The sequence below is a fragment of the Octopus bimaculoides genome, chromosome 20 (genome assembly GCF_046866305.1).
Source record: "Octopus bimaculoides isolate indiv1 chromosome 20, ASM4686630v1, whole genome shotgun sequence".
NCBI lineage: Eukaryota > Metazoa > Mollusca > Cephalopoda > Octopoda > Octopodidae > Octopus > Octopus bimaculoides.
Genome location: NC_142947.1, coordinates 18,324,495 through 18,349,933, shown reverse-complemented (window position 1 = coordinate 18,349,933; position 25,439 = coordinate 18,324,495). Strand labels below are relative to the sequence as shown.

General features: G+C 36.2%; 1 protein-coding gene across 2 annotated transcripts in view; it reads right to left on the bottom strand.

Moving 5' to 3' along the window:
• LOC106878368 (maestro heat-like repeat-containing protein family member 1) overlaps positions 1-25,439 on the bottom strand; it is a 97,173-nt gene that overhangs the window by 63,549 nt on the left and 8,185 nt on the right. For both annotated transcript variants that reach the window (XM_089338162.1, XM_089338164.1), the window contains exons 2-11: positions 21,943-22,088; positions 20,093-20,224; positions 18,219-18,381; positions 10,379-10,477; positions 8,120-8,271; positions 6,618-6,758; positions 5,492-5,584; positions 3,224-3,302; positions 776-889; positions 187-260 (exon numbers count right to left, since the gene is read on the bottom strand). In XM_089338162.1, coding sequence (XP_089194288.1) covers positions 187-260; positions 776-889; positions 3,224-3,302; positions 5,492-5,584; positions 6,618-6,758; positions 8,120-8,271; positions 10,379-10,477; positions 18,219-18,381; positions 20,093-20,224; positions 21,943-22,088 — 1,193 coding nt within the window. The remainder of the gene's footprint in view (positions 1-186; positions 261-775; positions 890-3,223; positions 3,303-5,491; positions 5,585-6,617; positions 6,759-8,119; positions 8,272-10,378; positions 10,478-18,218; positions 18,382-20,092; positions 20,225-21,942; positions 22,089-25,439) is intronic.

Genomic DNA, 25,439 nt, shown 5'->3' with positions numbered 1-25,439 from the left:
TCACATCTCAGTTCATACATCTGACCTAGAGCTCAACAACCGCCACCACTACCACCACTACCACTACCATTACCATTACCACCACCACCACCACCACCACCACCACCACCACCACCACTACTACTACTACTACTACCACTACCACCACTACATTGTAGTGGCAATTCTGAACAAAGAAACACCTACCTTGTTGTTTGATTCAGAGAGCAAGATTTTGAGACCAGACAGCAATAATTCTTGCATTTCATCCATACTGGAACCTGGAAGATAAGAACAGATTAAATAGGGAGCATAATAGAAGTAGGGGATTCATGAGGAAAGGTAAAAATTTATAAGGTGTGGCTTTGTGTTAAGAAGTTTGCCTACCAACCACATGGTTCTGAATTCAGTACCACTGTGTGGCAACTTTGGCAAGTGTCTTCTACTGTAGACTTGGGCCAACTAAAGCCTTGAGTGGATTTGATAAACGGAAACTGAACAAAGCCTGTCATGTGTGTGTGTGTGTGTATATGTCTTCATGTCTGTGTTTGTCTCCCGCCTCTACTTGACAGCCAGTATTGGTGTATTAACATACCCATAACTTAGTTGTTTGGCAAAAGTAACTGAGAGAATAAGTACCAGGTTTAAAAAAATAATAATAATAAGTACTGGGGTTGATTTGTTCGATTAAAATTCAATATTGGTAAAGTAAACTCTTGCAAAGGCAAGTTACCATTATAAATAAGGCTAAAAGGAGGAAGGGACTACAAAAGATTGCAAAGACAGTCTTACTTACCCCCAGCGTTAATGAGATGCTTCAGGATGGACAATATCCCAATCCGAGTTTTCTCATTATTGCTCTCGAGTTTTTGGAGTAAAATTGCCATAAGTTTAGATGAGAATGAGTGAGCTGAAATAATTGATGGACATTGTTAAAAGAAATATACATATACATACATTTTTATAGATATACATATATACATATATATACATATATATATATAAAAGTTCAATTAAAGGTTCAATACATCTTTAAGAGATAATAAAATCCAATGAATTTACTGGTTTATCACCTATTATAAGTATTTGAATATTATATTTGATATTCAACTGTAAGGTAATTAGATAAACTGGGGTCTATATATATATTTAAGAAAATAAGAAAATAGAGATAATTAAATTAATAATTATTTATTAATTACAAAAATAGACATCTCTGACAGCTGTTCTGATTAAAAACTTTAGAAATTAATATTTTATAGAAAGAATATGGTATAAACCTTACAGGGCTGATGGTGCAGAAGGTAGTGTGTTTAGAGAAGTTATTATAAAAATGAAATAAAGAATAAAATATAGTAATAAAGCAAATATCTATATAAAGTGTATTTAAGTATCAAATAAAATTAATTGTGAATGTAATTATAAGAATTTAAATAACATAATATATTTATTATGAGTAGTTATCAAAAGTATAAAGTATAAGCAATATATTAATTAATCTTTTAATTAACCTATAACTGATTATGAAGAAAAAATAAGGTAAATATATTTAAAATAGTTAATAAGTATTTAAGTAATTAAGGTGTATAAATATGTAAATAAAATAAGTATAAAAGGGTAATATAATAGGTAAAAATATATATTTTTTGAGTGCATATATAATATAAATACAATACAGCATTTATATGTATAAAGATACGACAAAAATACAAGAATATAATAAAATAATAGAGGATATAGAAGTAAATTGGCAAATAAGAATTCGATTATTACACAAATATAAACATGTGTTTACAAGCAGGTGTATAATAAATAAAAATAATTATGGATAAAAAACGTGCTAAAATTTATGTAAAATTTATATATATAAAAAATATATAAGAACCTAAAGCATTTATAAGGACTTAAGAGTATATATATTAGAGTTAAAATATTATGTATTATCTCACGCTTAAAAGTATACTTAATTTCAAATAGGGTTCAATGAAGATAGAAAAGAATACTAAACTAATACGGTAATGAATAAAACATTAATTAATATATTACTCATTTTATATTTTTAACAACTACCCATAATATATTATATTACTTAAATTCTAATAATTACATTCACAATTCCTTTTATTTGATACTTAAATATACTTTATATAGATATTTGCTTTATTACCATATTTTATTCTTTATTTCATTTTTATAACTTCTCTAAATATGCCACCGTTTTTCCCCACCCCTGCCCTCCCTGTAAGGGTTATACCATGTTCTTTCTATAAAACATTAATCAGTTCGCAGATATGCTCCTTACATTCAACACACAAAAATATGAAAATGTAATGGTATATCTTTTTCTACCTCTGATGAGATTCAACTTTATAATGCTTTTAATTATACTAATTAATTTCTAAAATATTTAATCGAAACAGCTGTCAGAAATGTAATCTATTTTTGTAATTAATTGAGGACAAATAATATTAATTTAATTATCTCTATTTTCTTACATATATATATATATATATATATATATATATATATATATATATATATATATATATATAGAGAGAGAGAGAGAGAGAGAGAGAGAGAGAGAGAGAGAAAGATATGAAGGGAGTAGAGAGAAATGGGTAAGGAGAGAGTGAAAATGAAGAGAGAATGATAAATACATTGTGTGAGATAAAGAAAGGGATGGAGCTAAATGATGATGTTGAGGTGAAATGATGAATTTTGATGGCCTTATGGTGGTGGTAGCAACAATGAGAGTGTTGAAGATGAGTGGTGGTGTTAGTGGTTGTAATGATAGTAAGAGTAGTGTAAGAAGCAGCAGCAGTAGTAGTGGTGATAGTGGTGATAATGGTGATGGTGATGGTGATGGCAGAAGTGGCATTGGTGATTGCAGTGATAATACTAGTAGTCACAATAACAGTAATCAAAGTAATGGTAATAGTGATAGTGATAATGGTGGTGGTGGTGGTGGTGGTGGTAGTGGTGGTGGTGACAGTACTAGTGGTCACAGTACTAGAGATCACAGTGGTAGTGGTGGTGATGGTACTACTAGTCACAGTGGAAGTCGTTATTGTGACGATGGTGGCATTGATGTGTTGGTGTTGCCAACAATGATGACAGTTGTACTAGCGACCAGAGGTTAGTGATGACAGAGAGAGAGGGATGGTAGTTATAGTACTAATGGTCACAGTGGTGGTGGTGGTGGAGGGGGGGGGGGGTTATGAAGAAACAGTATGAATCAACTTACATATCACTGTGAAACATCTCAAAACTTCATTGTAGTTTTTTATGCTCATGGGATTATCATAATCCAGTGGGGCTGTAATCTGGAAACAAGATAATTTACTTTGAACTATAACAACACCACCAACAATTACTACTACTACTACTACTACTACTACTATTACTACTACTACTACTACTATTACTACTATTACTACTACTACTACTACTACTACTACTACTACTACTACTACTACTTCTAAAAAAGGGATCCTTTGTAGTTTAAATGATTGTCTTGCAGAAGTTATGGTGTTGCGTAAAAGCCATCTAGCTTCTAGAAATTGTTGATTTTCTTCAAGCATTTTAAATTGTGTTCTTTAGCCTTCAGGTTATATCAGCAAGCATAATGCTTGTTTGGTCACACTTTTCTGAATTAACCATGCATTATCTTGTAGTCTTGAAATTTTGAGGACGTGATTGTTTATTTTTAGAATGACATTGTAAGGTAGGTGAGAAAGGCTGGAGCTGGTCGGTTCGAACATAAAACAGGTAGAATATTTTGACTGGATATAGCCTGTTTAAATGCTAAAGGGTTAAACTGTGGCAGCACAGCTATGAGCAGAGGATTTGGCTGAGGACAAATAATGGAATTTGGGCTGTGAATTTTAGTTGTGTGAGGAATGTGGTGAACATACCTACGAGGATGGTCTAATGAGAAACACTAACTCACAAGCAAATTGAAACACATTTTTGAGTGTGGTTTGAACCTAAATCTAAATATTCAAAACAATTGCCTTAGAATAATGAATAATACCGAATTGATATTTAATGATAAACATTATCATGTATTTCATGCTGGCATGGATTGCACCTCATATTAACCATTAAGCCCAATCCTTTGTCTCTGGAACATCAGCCCTCTGGGATCTTCTCCCAGCAGGTGTTGGCCAGCAGCAGTTTAAACAGAACATTAATGACATCAATCTAACCAGTCTCAGAAGGCCTGCAAGGACCAGAGAATCAATCCCTTCCTCTCGACTCATCAAATAACTAGCCAGAAGGCTGCACTGGACTCCAGTGTTTGCTTGGCAAGGTTTCTACTGAATCTTCTTTCCAACACCAACCAATTTACAGATACTATGTGACCTTTACATGGCACTAGACCAATTAGAAGAAAAAAATCACTAGTTTTATAGCTAATCATTAATATTTTCATAATGATTTATTAAATATTATCAAAGCATATCATCAAATCCCTTTATTATTTATCATTAAATACATTAATTATCATTAAAATGTTTAATTGAATGTCATTAAAAATTTTAATTGTGTATCATTGAAAATTTTAATAGCTTACTTATCTATCATAAAATATTCTAATAGATTATCATTAAGCATTTTAATTGATTATAATTGCTTTATGTTGTATGGGGAATGGTATGCCAAAGAATAGATCCAATGTATTCTCTGCATGTTATAAAAGGTGACTAAAAGAGATTGAAGTAGGATTTGCCTCTGACCTCATAAAACCCTCACCAGTAATGACTACCTAAACAGACCCATCAAGTTCTCTCCTTTGGGGAAGTACCTTGACTGCCTGGTGGACAGAAAAGGTATAAGAGTTGTTGCCTGGGTGGTGCAAAGTAGTCATCCACCAAGAGTAGAGAATACTGACAAATGGTGGATGCAGTGATGCACTGCAACAGCGTATGCCCCCATACCTGACCTGATCTGATAACATTGTGCTGCAAAATTTTAATTTTTGTTTTGTCTCTGGTCAGTAAGTGTTATTTCCTATTTGCTTCTATCTAGGAATCAAAAGAAATGACTACTATTCCCTTCAAACTTTGCTATTATGACCTGGACATCAATATTTTGAAACTGATGTATTTCCCATTACATTTCAGACTGATTCAGCGCTGAATTGCTGAAGCATAAATATCGTTATAGCAAATATTCTGCTCAGTACCACAGATTTGCTTGTCAATTGTTTCACCTTAACCACTTGAACAGGTCCTTTAGTGGCCAACAATATGTGCATCCCCAATCATGAGCTGGAGTACTGGGGGAGCATCATAGCTCTGTGCTGAGAGGGATTTTTTGGGGTTTGAATAAATGTAACAAAAGCAAGTTTGAAGGAAATATTAAACATTTTCATACTTTCTAGGGGTAAGCAAATGGGCAATAACAGTTGCTACCCAAGGACAAAAACCATGTTACACAGTGTAATTGCTTTATTATTGATATTTCACCAAAGAACTGAAAAATATGATGAAAAAAAACAACGACTCACTTGTGGGAAAAGAGCATTGTAGAGGTTTTCTAGATATGGTTCCATAATCATGCTTCCTTCTGAACAACCAGCGTCCAGCACCATACAGAGGGCCTGAAAGAGTAGAAAGACAGAAATATGTAAATTAGTAGAGGTATGTAGGTAGAGACCATTTTCATTGGTTGAGATGGTTGACACCTCACACATGCCATGCTAATTTTATTCAATGATCTTCAGGACCCTAAATATAGATAGTAAAAATCTGTTGAAAAATACCATAGGATTATAACTAGGAATATGGTGCAAGCGGGTTCAATAAAATAAATACCAATTGAGCACTGGGGTCATAACATAACTATATCAGTTCAGGAAGGCCTGAAAGGTTAAGGAAACCACATTTTACATCTTCACATCTTCAAGTAAATTAAAAAAAGAAATGTAAGAAGAAATAGTTAAAACCAGTACTTTTAACAGCTATTTAAACCAGAATAACAGCAGGAAAAATCAACAACTTTTAACAGACGGTTAAACCAAAATGTCAGTATCATAAGAAGGAACAGTTAAAGCTAATATTGATTTGAAATTTTGGCACAAGGCCAGTAAGTTTAGAAGAGGGGGTGAGTCGATTACATCAAGCAGTGCTCAACTGGTACTCATTTTATCAAAACTGAAATGACAAAACGCAAAGTCAACGTCAACAGAATTTGAGCTCAGAATGTCGTATTTCATCAGGGTTGGACATGTTTTCACAGATGGCTGGAAGTGAGGGACACCATTTATATGACAGTGATGTTCATTTTTTTTAATATAATTTTCAGATGATGTCAAGACAAAAAGAGACCAACACCACATGCAGATATGTACATATATACATCACATTTTATTCAGCTTCTCATAAAGCTTTAGTCTGCTAAGGACTGTAGAAGAAGACACTTGCCCAAGGTGTCACACAGTGGGACTGAATCCAAAACTATGTGGCTGAACTTCTTAACCATGCAGCCATGCCTGTGTCTATACTTTAAACTCCATTCACAGCACATTTGAGTGATTGGGGAAATAATTTCATAACATAAGGGGTAAATATAAAAAGAATTATAATAAATAAATAAATACTTATGAATAAGATAAAAAATTATTTCAACCAAACCTGGGTGATGTGAAAAGATACTTGATGTTTCTTGTAGAGTCCAAGAATTCCATGAATAAGTTTTGGAAGCTGCTCTTCCAAGTCGTTCCGGTTCATGATATGGGTCATTGGTCCGATTGCTTCTATCACAGCTAGTCGCAGCTAAAAAAAATAGAATCAAACATGATATTAAAATGTGAGTGTGTGAGTATGTAGTTTGTTGTTTGAAAGTAAATATGATGATACTCATTTGATTTAATCTGAATATATATATTTCAATCGGTGGAGGCGCAATGGCCCAGTGGTTAGGGCAGCAGACTCGCGGTCATAGGCTCGCGGTTTCGATTCTTACTTCCTGTTTTTGTTGTGCCTGTGATTCAAAGGGTCAGCCTTGTCACACTGTGTCACGCTGAATATCGCCGAGAATTACGTTAAGGGTACATGTGTCTGTGGAGTGCTCAGCCACTTGCACGTTAATTTCACGAGCAGGCTGTTCCGTTGATTGGATCAACTGGAATCCTCGACATCGTAAGCGATGGAGTGCCAACTCATATATGTATCAAATAACAAAGTAATTGACTTAATTAATCCTGAGTAAGAGTATTAAAAAACTGCACTCCTCTGCCAAGCGATGTCAAACCAGTGTGGCAGAGTAAGCGTACCAAACCAATATGATCTGAAGTCATTGTGTATTGGAGAGAACATGTTGAAGCCTTTGTCCTGCGGTGGATTGAACATAGGTAATCCAATCCATACCCATGCCAGCATGGACAAAGGATATTAAATGATGATGATTATATATATATATATATATATATATATATATATATATATATATATATACATATAGGCGCAGGAGTGGCTGTGTGATAAGTAGCTTGCTTACCAAACACATGGTTCCGGGTTCAATCCCACTGTGTGGCACCTTTGGCAAGTGTCGTCTACTATAGCCTCGGGCCGACCAAAGCCTTGTGAGTGGATTTGGGAGACGGAAACTGAAAGAAGCCCGTCGTATATATGTGTATATATATATATATATATATATATATATATGTATGTGTGTTTGTGTGTCTGTGTTTGTCCTCCAACATTGCTTGACAACCGATGCTGGTGTGTTTACGTCCCCGTAACTTAGTGGTTCGGCAAAAGAGACCGATAGAATAAGTACTAGGCTTACAAAGAATAAGTCCTGGGGTCGATTTGCTCGGCTAAAGGTGGTGCTCCAGCATGGCCACAGTGAAATGACCGAAACAAGTAAAAGAGTATATATATATATATATATATATATATATATATATATATACATATACATGTATATGTATATATATATACATATATGAATATATACATGTATATGTATATTTATATATACATATATGTGTATGTGTGTGTGTTATATACATACATGCTACACAAACACACATGCACACACAAATCAATTGTATTACATTTAATTGATCAAATGAAAGAAGATCATTATGATTCGTTACAGACTTAAAAACAATAACCTATCACTTACTAACCTTTGCTTCTTTAGACTGCAGCCAAACATTGAAAAGTATGTCATAAGCAGCTGATATTTCTCTGGAAAACATCACTTTGGAGACTGTAGGATCAGGGGCTTTCTCAATGTTAGCAATGTACTCTAGAATTGCTTCACTGAAGTGTTGTAAAACTGGAACCAAAAAACAAGGAATTAAAAGGTTGTAAATAACTGGCAAATGGAGAGAGATACATAACAGATACACCAGATTATCAGCAAATTAACAAATAAATAACAGATACACAGCTGACCACATGGAGATTGACAACAAGCATAACAGATACAAAAAGGACAGTAGGCACACCAAAAACATAGATAGACAAGTGACAGATAACAGATTGTTGTTAGGTACACAGCAGATACTCTACAGTTAGACAGTAGACTACCAACCTTATCTCTTTTAACAACAAAGACACTACTCATATCAAAACATCATTACACTGCATCCCCTCTGAACATGAGTGGCACTCAGCTAAAGGCCTCAGAGTTGCTCCAAGTCTTAGGCCTCACTATCACTGAGGATCTCTCCTGGTGAAAGCACATCCTTAGCATAGTTAGAACTGCATCCCAAAGACTAGCCCTTCCCTTTAGGACCAGAACATCTTCTAGTCTCCAACAGCAAAAGATTCTTTAGTCCCCAATGGGCAATAGATACACAAAGGACTACAGACACATAACAGATTGATAACAGATAGACACGATCAAATGATAGACAATGCATGACAAACATTTATTCAATACACACACAGACAGGAAAAGTCCCTTAACTCCTTGGGAGATGTTGGGACACTGCAGCTATGCAGTGTATCTAGGGTGAGAAAGCCTGGTGGAGCCTGGTGGAGCCTGTCCCTCTCCAGGCTAAACTCATTTCTACATCTGAGTGGACTGGAGCAACGTGAAATGAAGTGTTTTTGCTCAAGAACAGGCTAGATCACCTGATCCAGTGATCAAAACCACAATTTTACGGTTGTGAATCCAACACCCTAACCACTAAGTGATGTGCCTCCACTAGTGGTACTCATTTCTACAATTGAGTGGACTAGAAGAATGTGAAGTGAAGTGTTTTGCTTAAGAACACAACATATCATCCGGTCCAGGGATTGAAACCACAATCATACAATCATGAGTCCAACACAATTTATTAATTGAACATGACTACCATAAACACTTTCCCTCCCCTTGTCAACATAAAGACAAATATGCTCAGAGAGAGAGACAGACAGACAAAAAAAGGAAGGTAAGGAGGAGAGAAGAAAGTCAAGAATAAGAGAAACATTAAAACATTTGCTGTCAAACAAGTCAGCATTGGCTCAGCAACACCAAACAGACAAGGACAAAATATCTCAAATGCACAACAAAAATACAACAGACAGACAACAAACAGAAGAGATATACAACAGACAGGCATCAGATTATTAGTTAACTGACAACACACACACACACACACACACACACATCAGACATACCAGATAAAAAAAAAAATACACAGTAACAATATTCTCAGTTTAACTTGAAATATGAGCCTATACATGAGACATACTTCCTATTTAACTGAGTCATTGATAGGTGTCTTTTCATGGATACAGCAGAGCAGAGCACAAAAAGTATAAAGCACTCATTTTTTAAACAGTACAACAACACTTTCTGTACTCAGATGTATGCAACTGCAACCCTCAATACTTCGTTTTCGGACTTGGTTTGCACGATTCTTTATGTGAGTTCAGGTGTTGAAGCATATTTTGTTGTGTCTGGGGAGAGGCATTCTCTTTTAGTGCCTTATTATTTAACACATTCACCGATAAAATTTCCACTCATTTACTTATTTACTTTTCCTAAAATTTTCATTGTGTCTTGCAACCTTTTCAACAACTAATAGTTGTTGAAAAGGTTGCAAGAGTACCGCACGATGGTCCACTGCAATAGGATGGGCACCAGTGCGGGTTGAAGCAAGAGGGCCGGTTTTGGGCAGCGGCACAACGTGGCAGCAGACGGGAGGTAGATACGAGGACGGGAGGAGGAGCAGTGAAAGGTTGCAAGACGCAATGAAAATTTTAGAAAAATAAATAAGTAAATGAATGGAAACTTTTCCGGTGAGTGTGTTTAATGAATAAGGCACTAAAAGAGAATGACTCTCCCCAGACACAACAAAATATGAATTGAAAATTATTAGGAATTTTAAAATTAAAAAAAAAAAAAGGAACAGAAAAAAGAAGTAAAAGCACCATGAATGAAAACTGACCATTACAGAAAACCCATCTCATATTGTCTTGTTTAGCCATACCCATCATGGGTAGAATTGCACCCAGACTGGCATTGATGTGAGGCATCATGTCAAACACTGTAATAGAAATAGAAAGAGAGTGACTGTAATGACTAAGATAGGAAGAATATTTCAAGCATGGAGATGGTACAGATGCAAGTTATGAAGTGAAAATTTATTCAATTGGATGGAGACAGGTAACAAATTCACTAACTGGTACATACAAAATTACCTAAACAGCTATAAGAATCTACTATAATACTCTTGTGTTTTTCTCTGTCACAGCATATGAATGAGAAAGGAAGGGTTGATAGATAAATAAGGAAGGAACGGGTGATGGCAAACTTGGTAGTGAGATGATGGAAGTCCTACAGTGAAAAAAAAAAAAAAAAGAATCAACCAGCGTTTCAACTCTGCGTGAGTATATGTGTGTGTACGTAAAAGGGAGTCATGTGAATGTTTTTGTGTGTGTGTGCAATGAAAGTGGGATGGTGAACATTCAACATTGAAAAGAAAAATCAAACAGCGTTTCAACTCTGTACCATATTTATACACATAAAATACTACAATTAGCTGTCATTTTTGACAGCACAGAGTCAGCTAGTTATTATTATAATTATTAATAAGGTAGTGATCTGGCAGAACTGTCAGCATGCTGGGCAAAATGCTTCGTGGCATTTCATCTGTCTTTATGTTCTGAGTTCAAATTCTAATGACTACAGCACTGGTAACATCTGTCTGTCTATATCTATTTACCTGTTTGTCCGTCTACCTGTCTGTCTATCTGTTTACCTGTCTGTCTATTTGTTTACCTGTCTGTCTGTCTGTCTGTCTATCTATCTATCTGTCTGTCTATTTGTTTATCTGTCTGTATGTTCGTCTATCTATCTGTCTATTTGTTTATCTGTCTGTCTGTCTATTTGTTTATCTGTGTCTGTCTATTTGTTTATCGGTCTGTCTGTCTGTCTGTCTGTCTATCTATCTATCCATCTATTTATCTATCTATCTATCTATCTATCTATCTATCTGTCTATTTGTTTATCTGCCTGTCTGTCTATTTATTTATCTGTCTGTCTGTCTATTTGTTTGTCTGTCTGTCTATTTGTTTATCCGTCTGTCTGTTTGTTTATCTGTCTATCTGTATGTCTGTCCATCACAGTTTTTACCTCAATTTCTCTCTCACTTAATGCACCAGCAATTTAGACTCACAGGTACTATTTGTCCACCTCAGTCTTTTCTATTCCATCAATTCAGAAAAATAACTGAATTTTTAAGAAACTCATTTTAAGATCGACCAATTTGTGGTGTCTGAAGAACATGTGATTGCAGAAAGACAAGCAAACTGCAACACAGTGGCAGAATATGAAAATATGCATGCTATCTCAAAGACAAAGGCCATAACTTTGGTAGGCAGATGCTGAAGGACACCGTGAACTTTTCAAGAGACTTTCAGAATGCCAAAGTAGAAACTGTATCATGATATGTGCTTTGACATAGAATTGCAAGAAAAAAGGAGGCGCAATGGCCCAGTGGTTAGGGCAGCGGACTCGCGGTCATAGGATCGCGGTTTCCATTCCCAGACCGGGCGTTGTGAGTGTTTATTGAGCGAAAACACTTAAAGCTCCATGAAGCTCCGGCAGGGGATTGTGGCGAACCCTGCTGTACTCTTCCACCACAACTTTCTCTCCCTCTTACTTCCTGTTTCTGTTGTACCTGTAATTCAAAGGGTCAGCCTTGTCACACTGTGTCACACTGAATATCCCCGAGAACTACGTTAAGGGTACACGTGTCTGTGGAGTGCTCAGCCACTTGCACGTGAATTTCATGAGCAGGCTGTTCCGTTGATCGGATCAACTGGAACCCTCGACGTCAAAAGCGACGGAGTGCCAACAACAGCAAGAAAAAGAAAAACTGTCTGAAGAACAATGTCACCATGCTCAAATATGAGAAGCTGCAATATATTACTTATTCTGGACTTAAAACAATGGGACATCCACTACTAGTAAACTATTATTCCTTTCGACTAGAATAATTTTAATGATCACAGCAGCTGGCAACATGTAACAACTTCTACCACCACCATCACCTTACAATTACCACTACTCTCTAACCTATTATTGTTACTACTGATAATAATAATAATTATTATTATTATAACAATAATACATACATACATATATTTTCTAATTATTAAAACCGTTGGTCAATTGTTCAAGACTTTCTAAAAAACCAGAACATTTGACAATTGCTAAAATTGCTACTTCCCAAACTATTGTTTAAAAACTGCTAACATATATATTGTTGTTTTGTGTCAGTTTTTCTAGGCTAGCAAGGCTTGGATATTTGTCACAGTGTCTTATAGCCATTCATCATCTGTCACATATGCACAGCGACTAAGAAAATCCCCTATCTTTATTGTTGTTTGTCATATTTCACATTTAGTTTCTGGTATGCTTTTTACAGCTGGATACCTTTCTTGTTAACAACCACTTTATAGCATGGCCTGGTCTATTTTATCAAGCCAAACAGTAAAAGAGAGGGTGTCTGTAAAGACTAAGGACCCTTCTCTATCAGTTTTTATCAGGTGTAGCCAAGGGTATATGTATTTTACTTTGCTGGGTGGGTTTTCTCAAGCACAGAATATCACCAAATGTTTCGATCCTTTCTCACCTCCTCTGTGAGGCTCAACATCTGAAGATCATTTCTCATCACTTCATCTCACGTCTTCCTCTTCCATAGGTTCTCTCCACGTTTAGAGATATGCACTTCTTTATGCAGCTGTCACCATCCATATGCATCACATGACCATACCAGTGCAGTCTTCTCTCTTGCACACTACAACTGATGCCTTTTATACCTAATTTCTCTTGCCAAACATTTACAATTTAGTCATACATACTCACTGACATTGCACATCCAGCAGAGCATGCTGGGTTCATTTCTTTCAAGTCTTCACATGTCTTCTACATCACTTGATCAATCAAGCTGCCAGTCAGTTTATATACACGACAAATCTGGTCACTTCAGAGAATTGGAGCTACTAAATTGCATACTATAAGTGCTTAGCATTTTACTTAATATCTGTGGTCTACCAATGGAGATCCTAATCCACACAGTATCAAGATATGACATAATATATGTAAAGCTATGTAGTATCAAAGGTATGATATATATATATATATATATATATATATATATATATATATATATATGTATGTATGTATGTATGTATATGTTATAATCCTTAAAATGTTGGATTGATATAATGCCCACTTCGGTATACAGTATACTTAGTAAAACCAGTAAAGACACAACTATATCTTGACCACCTACTACATAATCTCTTTACTTACAGTGACTAGGGTATTCCATTCATCATGTGAGAGGGGTGTACCATTATCAATAATTCCCTACAACAATATATATATATATATATATATATATATATATATATATACACACACACATGTATGTCTATCTATTGTGTATGTGTGAGTGTGAATGTGTGTGTGAGTGCATTGCCTATCTATTTTCAATCTCTCAAAGTGGGTGGAATACATGGAAGTGGGTGACTCAGAAAGACATGGGATGAAGTACTGAAGAACAATCTCAGGAAGTTAAACCTATCAGGTAAGATGATGAAGGACTGAGATACCTGGTGCCTGGCCATACTCAAGAGGATCCATACCCACAGCAGACGTGTTAATACTGATCCTGCCGGTGGTGTAAAGCACCCATGGTGGTGCCACACAAAAGCACCCGTGCAGTTCCACATCAAAGCGCCCGTCTGGTACCACATAAAAGTGCCCGTACAGTACCATGTAAAAGCACCCAGCATACTCTGTAAAGTGGTTGGCATTAGGAAGGGCATCCAGCCGTAGAAATCATGCCAAATTGAACTGGAGTCTAGTACAGCTCCCCAGCTCTGGTCAAACCATCCAACCCATGTCAGCATGGACAATGGACATTAAATGATGATGATAATATATGTATGTATATATATATATATATATATATATATATATATATATATATATATATATATATACATATATATATATATATATATAGAAAGATAGATAAATAGATAGATAAATTAAATATAGAGATATTCAATTGACAATCCAATAATTTATTTATATTACAATATTACATGAAGTACTATGAATATAATATAATATAACATAACAGAATATTATATAACATAAATAATTATAAAAACCAAGAAAGACCAACAAATTGTTTCGACTTATATATATATATTTTTTCTGATATACATAATCACAGTTCCATTATATACATAGTCACTTCAGGATCTTTGGTTTAGAAAAAGACAAAATTCCGTATGAAAGGATGGCTGGATTGTAAAAATGAATTCAAATGTCTGTGTTATGGACATGAGCATTAACTATTCAATCATATATCAATTACAATTAAAAAAACAACATTAAAAATTATGCTATATATTATATTCATAGTACTTAATGTAATATTGCAATGTAAATAAATTATTGGATTGTCAATTGAATATCTCTATATTAATCTATCTTTATAATTGAATTAACTAATTTTCCAAGATTGTTTTCTCTTTTTCTATATTCATCTGTATCCTTTGGTGTTTCATTTACAGTGATATAGGACAGTTCACGATAATGTTTAGATCAATAAAAAGGAGATTAGTAATATGGGACAGTTAATGCCAATAATACTGTTAGAAAAAGAGCTTTGTTCTTATATATGTCAAACATATGGGTTTAGATAGTCATGTAATATCACTTGCTTCTGATAGGACACTTTGGAGGAAGAACCCAGGACTCTAACCCCATGAGCTTCCAAGGAATAGTGGGTGGTGAAAATGAATGGATATTTGTCAAATTCTAGGGTTGTGTAATTCTGTAGTTTCATAGAGAGAGAATGAGTGAGTCATGCTACCACAGAAAACCAGCATTAAACAAATGAACTACATATATATATATATATATATATATATATATATATATACATATATATATATACATATATATATATATATATATATATATATATATTTATTTCGACCGGGATCGTTTGCCAGTGCCCCTGAACTGGCTCATGTGCGGGCAACACATGAAATCTTTCGAGCGGGATCGTTGCCAGTCCCCATGGACTGGCTCTTGTGCGAGTAACACATGAGGTTTTTCGAGCGAGATCGTTGCCGGTGCCCCTGGACTGGCTCTTGTGCGGGTGGCACATAAAAGACACCATTTCGAGCGTGGCCGTTTTCGTGCGGGTGACACGTAAAAGCACCCACTACACTCTCGGAGTGGTTGGCGTTAGGAAGGGCATCCAGCTGTAGAAACTCTGCCAAATCAGATTGGAGCCTGGTGTTGCCATCTGGTTTCACCAGTCCTCAGTCAAATCGTCCAACCCATGCTAGCATGGAAAGCGGACGTTAAACGATGATCATGATGATGATGATGATTTGTATGGTATCTAACTGACATACCAGTGAATTGGATGTTTAACACACCTCTTAAAGGATTTATTTTCCTCAGTTTGTTACTTTATATATATATATATATATATATATATATATACATATATATACTCTTTTACTCTTTTATTCTTTTACTTGTTTTAGTCATTTGACTGTGGCCATGCTGGAGCACCGCCTTTAGTCGAGTAAATCGACCCCAGGACTTATTCTTTGGATGCCTAGTACTTATTCTATCGGTCTCTTTTTGCCGAACTGCTAAGTTACGGGGGACGTAAACACACCACCATCGGTTGTCAAGCGATGTTGGGGGGACAAACACAGACACACATACACACAAACATATATATATATATATATATATATACATATATACGACAGGCTTCTTTCAGTTTCCGTCTACCAAATCCACTCACAAGGCTTTGGTCGGCCCGAGGCTATAGTAGAAGACACTTGCCCAAGGTGCCACGCAGTGGGAATGAACCCGAAACCATGTGGTTGGTAAGCAAGCTACTTACCACACAGCCACTCCTGCGATACATATATATATATATATATATATATATATATATATATACACACACACATATTCGTGTATGTGTGTGTGCATTGCTTATCTATTCTGTATATATATAATCTGTTGTTGTTGTGGTTGAGTTGACCAAGTTTTGCCTTTATCAAAGCAGACCTATGATCAGACAATGTATTTGACAATGTAGACATTTTCCACTGTCTACTTCATTTATCAAAACATGAGAAAGTCACTTGAGAAAGATTTGGTTGCCATTTCTATTAGGTTGCATAACCACATAGAGGCTCCCTTATTTGCCTGCTACACAATTAATTATTCAATTGTGTAGTTAATTATTTGAAGCTGATGGCGACTTCATCATTCACAATATATCACCTGAAGAATTGCATTTAGCTAGTAATTGCAACTGTGACAGTGAATAACCCAAGTTAAGGGAAAATACAGTTGATTAAATTGATTCCAGTAATTGACTGATATTTATTTTATCAGCCTTCACCCCCCCCCCCCCCCATCCCATTCTTCCCTACAGAAAGATGAAAGGCCAATTTAATATGAGATTGTAAAAAAACTATAACTAAATACTACAAAATGTTTTGCCTTAGACTTTAACATGAGGCTTCGCTACATGAGCAAAGATCCATGGAGGGGAATATCCATGTATGTTGCAGGCTTGCTGATGTCTAACGTGTTCAGTATGGCAGGCATGACCGCAGAGACTGCATGGAGAGGTGCACTGGTCAGCATTGGTCACAGTGTCCCAGTTTTTTTTACCTCCTTTTTGTCTTATCAGGAAAGATGGTCCTCTACATGTCTTCAAAGGAGACCATTGCCTGGAGAACAGTGAGATGCCAGGTTTCCTGGTCAGCAACAAGAACAGACTTCCAGCTGGTGGTCAATGTGGCAGGTGTTGATGGATTTCTTTGGTGCTTCTCTGTCATAATGACCAGAGGAGTGTTCACTTTACAGTGTGATCTCGGGAAGTTGATGATCCTCCATCTTGTCACTAATCATCATCATCATCATTGTTTAATGTCTGCTTTCCATGCTAGCATGGGTTGGACGATTTGACTGAGGACTGGTGAACCAGATGGCTACACCAGGCTCCAATCTGATTTGGCAGAGTTTCTACAGCTGGATGCCCTTCCTAACGCCAACCACTCCGAGAGTGTAGTGGGTGCTTTTATGTGCCACCGGCACGAAGGCCAGTCAGACGGTACTGGCAACGGCCACACTCAAAATGGTGTATTTTACATGCCACCTGCACAAGAGCCAGTCCAGCAGTACTGGCAACAATCTCGCTCGAATGTCTTACACGTGCCACCGGCACAAGTGCCAGGAAGGCGACACTGGGCACAGGTGCGATCACGATTTCGCTTTTGCTTGCCCCAACAGGTCTTTGCAAGCCGAGTTTCATGCCCAATGAAGGAGACGATTATCTTTTATCCTTTACTTGTTTCAGTCATTAGATTGCAGTCATGCTGGGCCACTGCTAGGTTACCTATGTCGAACTGCTAGGTTACAGGAACATAAACAAACCAACACCAGTTGTCAAGCGGTGGGCTGGGTATACAGACACAAAGACATACAAACACACACACATATATGAGATGCTTCTTTCAGTTTCTGTCTATCAAATCCACTCACAAGGCCTTGGTCAGTTCAAGGCTATAGGAGAAGACACTTGACCAAGATGCCATGCAGTGAGACTGAAGCCCAGAACCATGTGGTTGGGAAGCAAGCTTCTAACCACACAAACACGTCTGTACCATTATCAACTTTATTAACCACAAAAACAAAAGAAAAGTGACTCTTACCATTGGCCGTGCTGAGATTAGCCATAGTCTGTACAATAAAGAAATGAGGTAAAGCTCCAGGCTTGAAATTCTGTACCAGTACTTCCATCACTTCATTGCAATATCTGGCTCCTAAGGCTACAAGAACACCACTGGCTGCAGACTGCCATTCAGGAACGATTTCCTGCGAGAAAGAATATGATACATGAGAATTCATTTGTCAAATTCGATGATGACTTAGCAACAACAAAATTACAGTGTTAGGGGCAAAGGCAATCACACCGGCATGCCAAAAAGACAAGACAAAATATACATGACAAATCTATCCTCTGAAATCACCGTTTCTTACTGCTTTGAGTCTAATTTAGAATTGCACTAAAATTAAATAATTTATGTACTTGAGAAGGTGCATGGCCTAGTGGTTAGGCTGTTGCACTCATGATTGCTAGATTGTGGGTTTGATTCCCTGACTGGGCAGCATGTTGTGTTCTTGAGCAAAATACTTCATTTCACATAGCTCCAGTCTCCTTTCGATCAGAAGGGACTGTTGGCCTGCTTGCCTAGTTAGCGGAGTGGCGTCATTTGAAGGCTAAAACAATGCAAGAGCATATTGTAACCAACAATGTGTAACAACATCTGATAGTCTGGTTGGTCATGTGGTCACATGATATGTACTCATTAACTTAGTTAATTTCATCACATGGCTAACTACAGGTGTAATTTAATTCATTTAAAACTTCTTGCCACACTACATCAAGTACATTAGAGACCCCACTATTTGTTTTTCAGTCATCTCATAATGTTTTAGTCCCAACCACTGTAATCTATAACACTGTGTAACACGATCTTTGTCCTTGAGTAGCAACTGATATTTTCTGTTTGCTTACCTCTAAAAAGTATGAAAAGTGGCTAACATTTCCTTCAAACTTTGCTTTTGTTACATTTATTCAAACCCCAAAGAATCCTTCTCAACACACTACTCCTGCTACTCTTGCTCATGATTAGAGATGCACATATTGTCAATCACTAAAGGACATGCTCTAGTGGTTAAGGTCAAGCAAATCTGTAGTAATGAGCAGAATATTTGCAATAGCAATATATGTTTCAGCAACTCAATGCTGAATCTGTCTGAAATGTAATGGAAAATAGGTCAGTTTCCAAACATTGATGTCCAAGTCACAAAAGTAAAGTCTGAAGGGAATAGTGGTTATTTCCTTTAATTTCTAGATAGAACCAAAGAGGAAATAGAACTTATTGACCAAAGACAAAGAAAAGAAAAATTGTAATGCAGTGTAATGGATGATGGTAATACCAACCAATGGACGACACTATGTGTTAGATTACTTGTGTGTTAGCAATGCTACATTTCTTTATTATACAATACAATAAGAATATATCTATAGATATTTTAGCCACTGTATGTAATGATGAATGTAAACAATATGTCTGTTTTCTTGTCCATATATATATGTATATTTCAATACAGAGCAAATAATTCACGAGAAGATATTTGCCAAGATACCATTGACTCTATTATTATCTAGTGTAACAATTTAAAAAATGATAATAACAGAATTAATAATATAGGCAATTGCAGGCCCCAAAAAAAGCATTGGGCCTGCAATCCTTCAGCTATATATATAAGAGTAGCATATTGTGTTTTCTGGTGAGTTGAAACTATTTCATACTTTGCAGATGAAAATAAAGAAAGAGACAAAATAGAAAGAGAGGGAGAGGAGAAAACAGAGAAGTGAGATTGAGAGAAAGGAAGAGAAAAGGCAGAAGTAAAAGAAATTGGAGAATATGAAGGCTAGAGAGAGAAAATAGAGCAAAATCCTATAAACCTCCCCATCAAATTAGAAAACAATGTTTAAAGATATAAGATGGTGTGTTACCTTGGAAGTGGTAAGTTCTTTTAATGCTTGGTCTATAACACTGGAGGCAAGCTTCATGTCCAACACTTCTAGACATTCTTTTAAGATTCTCTCCATACAGTTCAAAATGGCCACTCTGTGAGCAATGGGGAGCTGAAGACAACATAACAAAAGAGAAGATAAGAACAGTATTGGCATTGTAAACATACAATAAAAAGGGGCTGGGAGTGTTTTAGAATTTTCATCATTTTTATACCATAAAAAAGGGGGACATAATATCAGTATTGATATTTAAACACTTTAAAAGTGGAAATACCCTGTGGTATTTGTTCCAGTTCTCTATGCTCTGAGTTCTAATCCTGCCAAGGTCTACTTTACCTCTCATCCTTTGAAGGTCAATAAAAGAGTGTACCATTACACGGAAGAAGATTGGGACGGGTGGAGTTGTGAGCAGGTTAGATCAGATGCCTTGTGGTATTTATTCCAGTTCTTTATATTTTGAGTTCAAATCCTGCCATGACCTACTCGAGTGGCAGACTTAATTTATCACCCAGTTTACCACCAGACCCTGGAACCTTAAGTGCTTTTATTGAATATCATTCTATTGTAAGCAATAATGCCAGGTCTCAGATTTGAGGATAACTTTCTCTCCCACCCCCAACTGGCTTTAGAGACCTTCTCATATTGAAGAACACTGCCTTTTTACCTAACCTTAAGAAAGAAAAGAAAAAGTGATATATAATCGACACTGATATTTAACTCTTTAGCATTCAGATATCTCAGTCAAATGTAATGCTTATTGATAAAAAATAGTCATGCATTATCTTGTAGATCTGAGATTTCAATGATGCGACTATTTTTAGAATAATATTGTAGGTTAAGTGTGAGAGGCTAGACCTGGCCAGCGTGAAGTTAAAACAGGTAAATTATTTTGGCTAGATATGGCTGGTTTAAATGCTAAAGGGTTAAACACAGTATAAAAGGGGGAATATAAATTCAGCATTGATATTTAAGGACTATGAAATAGGATAAAAAAAAAGACTCTCTTTCTCTTCATGCACCTTGCCTACAAATATTGGCAATCATAGAGCTCCATGCCAAATTTTGAAGCTTCATATATTCATGGTTTTTTCTTGTGAAGAATACAGTACTGGTTTCCTGTTGCCTTCTGCTGGCTTATTTACAGTTTAGTTTACTAGTCTTCTTCTCTCCCAAGAGTATCCTTGAGGCACAGGATCTATTTAACTCCAAGGCAGGAAAACTGGTTCATGTAACATCAGAAAATATCTACTCATTGGTGAGTTTAAATGACATGTCAAGGGGCCAGCCCTTCTCCAAGTCCCTTAAAGTCCTTGAAAAGTATTTGCACTTTGGGCCAGAGTGGACCTGGGAAAAGTAGTGACTAAGTGGTAACTCCACACTCCTTTAAAAAGATTAACCTTGACATTTAAACACTCTAAATGGGAGATATAAGATTAACATGAAACTCCACAAAAGTGTAATGAACAACGATGATAATATGTAACAATATGTGTAAAGTGGCAAGCTAGCAGAATTATTAGCATGCCAGGCAAAATGCTTAGCAACATTTCATCTCTCTTTATGTTCTGAGTTCAAATTCCAAAAAAAAAGGTACTGGGTTGGTGGGTGGTCAATCTGTTTGACTAAAATTGTTAAAGGCAGTGCTCCAACATGACTGCAGCTCAATAAATGAAACAAGTAACAGAAGGATACTCTGAAAAATGTAGTCTCCGACATACTGGAGGGTCATGGTTGAAATGTCTTTAATCATAGGTCTGTCTGATCAGAGCTTTAATCATAAGTCTATCTGATCAGAGCTGACCTAGAGTTAAAGAACACCAACAACTCACCTTAGAATTCTTCTTCAGATAGTAATACGTTGAGCTTATGACTAGATCTGTTTTCTTCTTCCCAAGTTCCACCAGTGAATCACGTATCAACTCTTCAGCAAGCTCATCTTTATCACACAATGAGTCGATCAGAGCAAATACCAGATCTGAAATTATGAACAGAGAATATCAAGTTAGAAAAATATCGAGTTAGTAGGTGAACAAATGCCTACAATGTGAATGAATACCCTACAAACAACTTTTAAGGTCCTGTTACTTATATCTCTGGCTTCGTAGCATTTGAAGCAGATGAAAGGTACATGCCTGTTTGCACAGTATTATTTCATATAAACATTCCCCAACAAACTGGTAATTATTCTCAACAGCCAGGTAAAGGAAAACCTGATATAATCATGTTTTAGTCACAAATATAAAATAAGACATTCAACAGATTTAAATACATGAAACAGAAGTTATCTGATAACTTATCAGTTTGTCACTTTCAGCTTGTCACTTTCACTTCCCTTAGTCAAATAAATAGTTTAAATTTTCTTGCAATTGCTTAGTCATGAGAAAAACTGATAATAAATTCTGGAAGAAGCATTGGTGAAAAAGAACTGTTCAAACTTCCATTAATCCTGCTAAGTCTATATATGGAAAATTTCATTCCATTTCAGCTTAGTTGACAACTTCAGATACTATTTAGTCGACATCTTCAAAGTATGTCTGTCCAGTTGACATCTGCTGAATGTCTGTTCAGTTGACATCTGCAGAGTGCCTATGTCCAGTCAATACCTGCAGAGTGTGTATGTCTTGTTGACATCTGCAGAGTTTGTCTGATCAGTTGACATCTACAGAATGTGTCTGTCAGGTCAACATCTGCAGAGTGCATCAGTCCAACCAACATCTGAAGAGTGCATCTGTCCAGTCGACATGTACAGAGTGTGTCTGTCCAGTTGACATCTGTAGAGTGTGTCTATCCAGTCAACATCTACAGCCTGCAATTGTGCCATTGACAATTTACAAACTGTTAGTCAACTCCAAATCTGGAAACAGTGTCTGTCCAGTAGACATCTACAAAATGTGTTTGTCCAGTTGACAGTAGTTATCCTTCAGTGAGATATCTACAAACTATGTCACACCAGTTGACATCTGTTGCTTGCATGTATCAAGATGATATGTGGAAGAGAATATGTCTACAACAATAATTTACAAACTGCTTGCATGTCTCCGTTATAAGTTATATAATTCTAGAACAAGGAATATATTAATCATCTGAGATAAAGAATGATAGACCTGAAGTTCACTAACTATACACCCTCAAGAATCTCTTAACATCATGTGAACTTTGATTTCTTGCTATCAGCTAACGGATCTGCTATTTATTGAACTTACACAAAGTTCAATATATTAAGATTCAGGAACACTTGAACTCATATTAATGATAATCATAAATATTCTATTTTTTTTCTTTTTGCACACATTTTCAGCAGAATGTCGAAGTTAGTCCTTATATTATTGAAATTTATTTGATCTACTCATTTGGTTAATTACTTCGTTAATACCAGAATATTGAAAAGGAATGTCAACTTTGGTGGGATTTGAACTCAGATTTAAACTCAAAAGAATGAAATTTAGACACTGCAAGGTTCCAAGGGTCCATCTGAGTAAAATAGGAATCAAAAAGGCCCATAGGTTAAAAAATGGTTGGAAAACATTGGTGTAGTTGATTACATTGACATCAGTGCTAGACTAGTCTTTTATTTTACCAACCCTGAAAGGATGAAAGGTAAAGTTGACCTCAACAGAATTTGAAGTCAAAGCATAAAGACAGATGAAACACCACTAAGCATTTTGATTGACATGATAATGATTCTGCTAGCTCAATAGAAATTTCTACAAGGCTACATGTTTTGGAGAGAATTAATTATGTTTAGTGTCTGCTTTCCACACTAGCATGGCTTAGATGGTCTGACCGAAACTGGTAAACTGTAGGGCTATACCAGGTTCCAATTTGATTTGGCATGGTTTCTACGGCTGGATGCCCTTCCTAACAACAAAGCTGCACCAGTTTACAATCTGATTAGGCATGGTTTCTACAGCTGGATGCCCTTCCTAACACCAACCACTCTAAGAGTGTAATGGGTGCTTTTTACATGCCACTGGCACGGGTGCTAGTGATACAACACTGGCATCAGCCAGGACTACAATTTCACTTGACTTGACAGGTCTTCTCAAGCATGGCATATCCCCAAAGGTTTTGGTTACTTATCATTGCCTTCATGGGGCCCAATAATCAGCCTCGGTGTTATTTGATCTCAGTACATAAGGAGATATAATGAGGTCATGCAACGAAGTTTGTTTGCAACTTTACTAATTGTGCCATTCAGTCTTGAAAATAGCGATTTCTAAATTTGGTGCAAGGCTACAATTTGAAGAGTGAAAGAGAAAACGATAGAGTGGGAGAGATAGGTAGAGGAGAAAAGAGAAAGAAATAGAGTAAGATAAATATTTAAAAAAATCAGTAAAAGAAGAGAAAAAACAGGAGTAGAGGGTGAAAGAGTGGGAGTGATGGAAAAAGAATTAACAGATTAGTTAACGAGAATCAATTTAAATATTTTTGGATACACCAGAACATGTGTTGTTAGTCAGCTGGAAAGTTAGCATTCTCGCTTGTAATGGCTTCTTTAAATTCTAATATTAATCGAAACAATATAAATACACAAGCATACATAGGCAGACACACATGCACACACATACGCACACACACATACACAAGGTAAGCTGTCAGAATTATTAGCACATCAGGAAAAATGTTTAGTGGCATTTCTACCAGTCTGACGTTCTGGTTGACCCTGTATTCCATCCTTTCAGAAGTTTATAAAATAAGTATCAATCAACTACTGGGGTCAATGTAACTGGCTAGCCCCCTCCACCAAAATTTCAGGCCTTGTGCCAATAGTAGAAAGTATATATATATATATATATATATATATATATATACACACACACTATAGTAACACAAATGGGCTGATGTCCACTACTTTCAGACACATTTTTTATTGATGAACAAATCAATTACATCATGAAAAATAAAAAGGTTTTCTTCAAAGATGTCTATACACTTTTCTCACTCTCTCTCTCTGTATATATACATATATATATAAAATACAAAATGGGACAAGAACGCAAAATATCCAGACAGTTAGGTGATACAAAAAAAGGGACAACATAAACACACACACACATCATCATCATCATCATTTAACGTCTATTGTCCATACTGGCATCGGTTGGATGGCTTGACTGGGCTCGCACGCTGGAACACTGCACCAGACTCCAGTCTGATTTGGCATGGTTTTCTAAGGTTGAATGCCCTTCCTAACGTCAACCACTCTGAGAGTGTAATGGGTGCTTTTACATGCCGCCAACACAAGTGCCATTTGTGTGACACCAGGGTGCATTTATGTGCCACCAGTAAGGGTGCTAATTTGTGTGACTCTAGTATCTGCCACGGC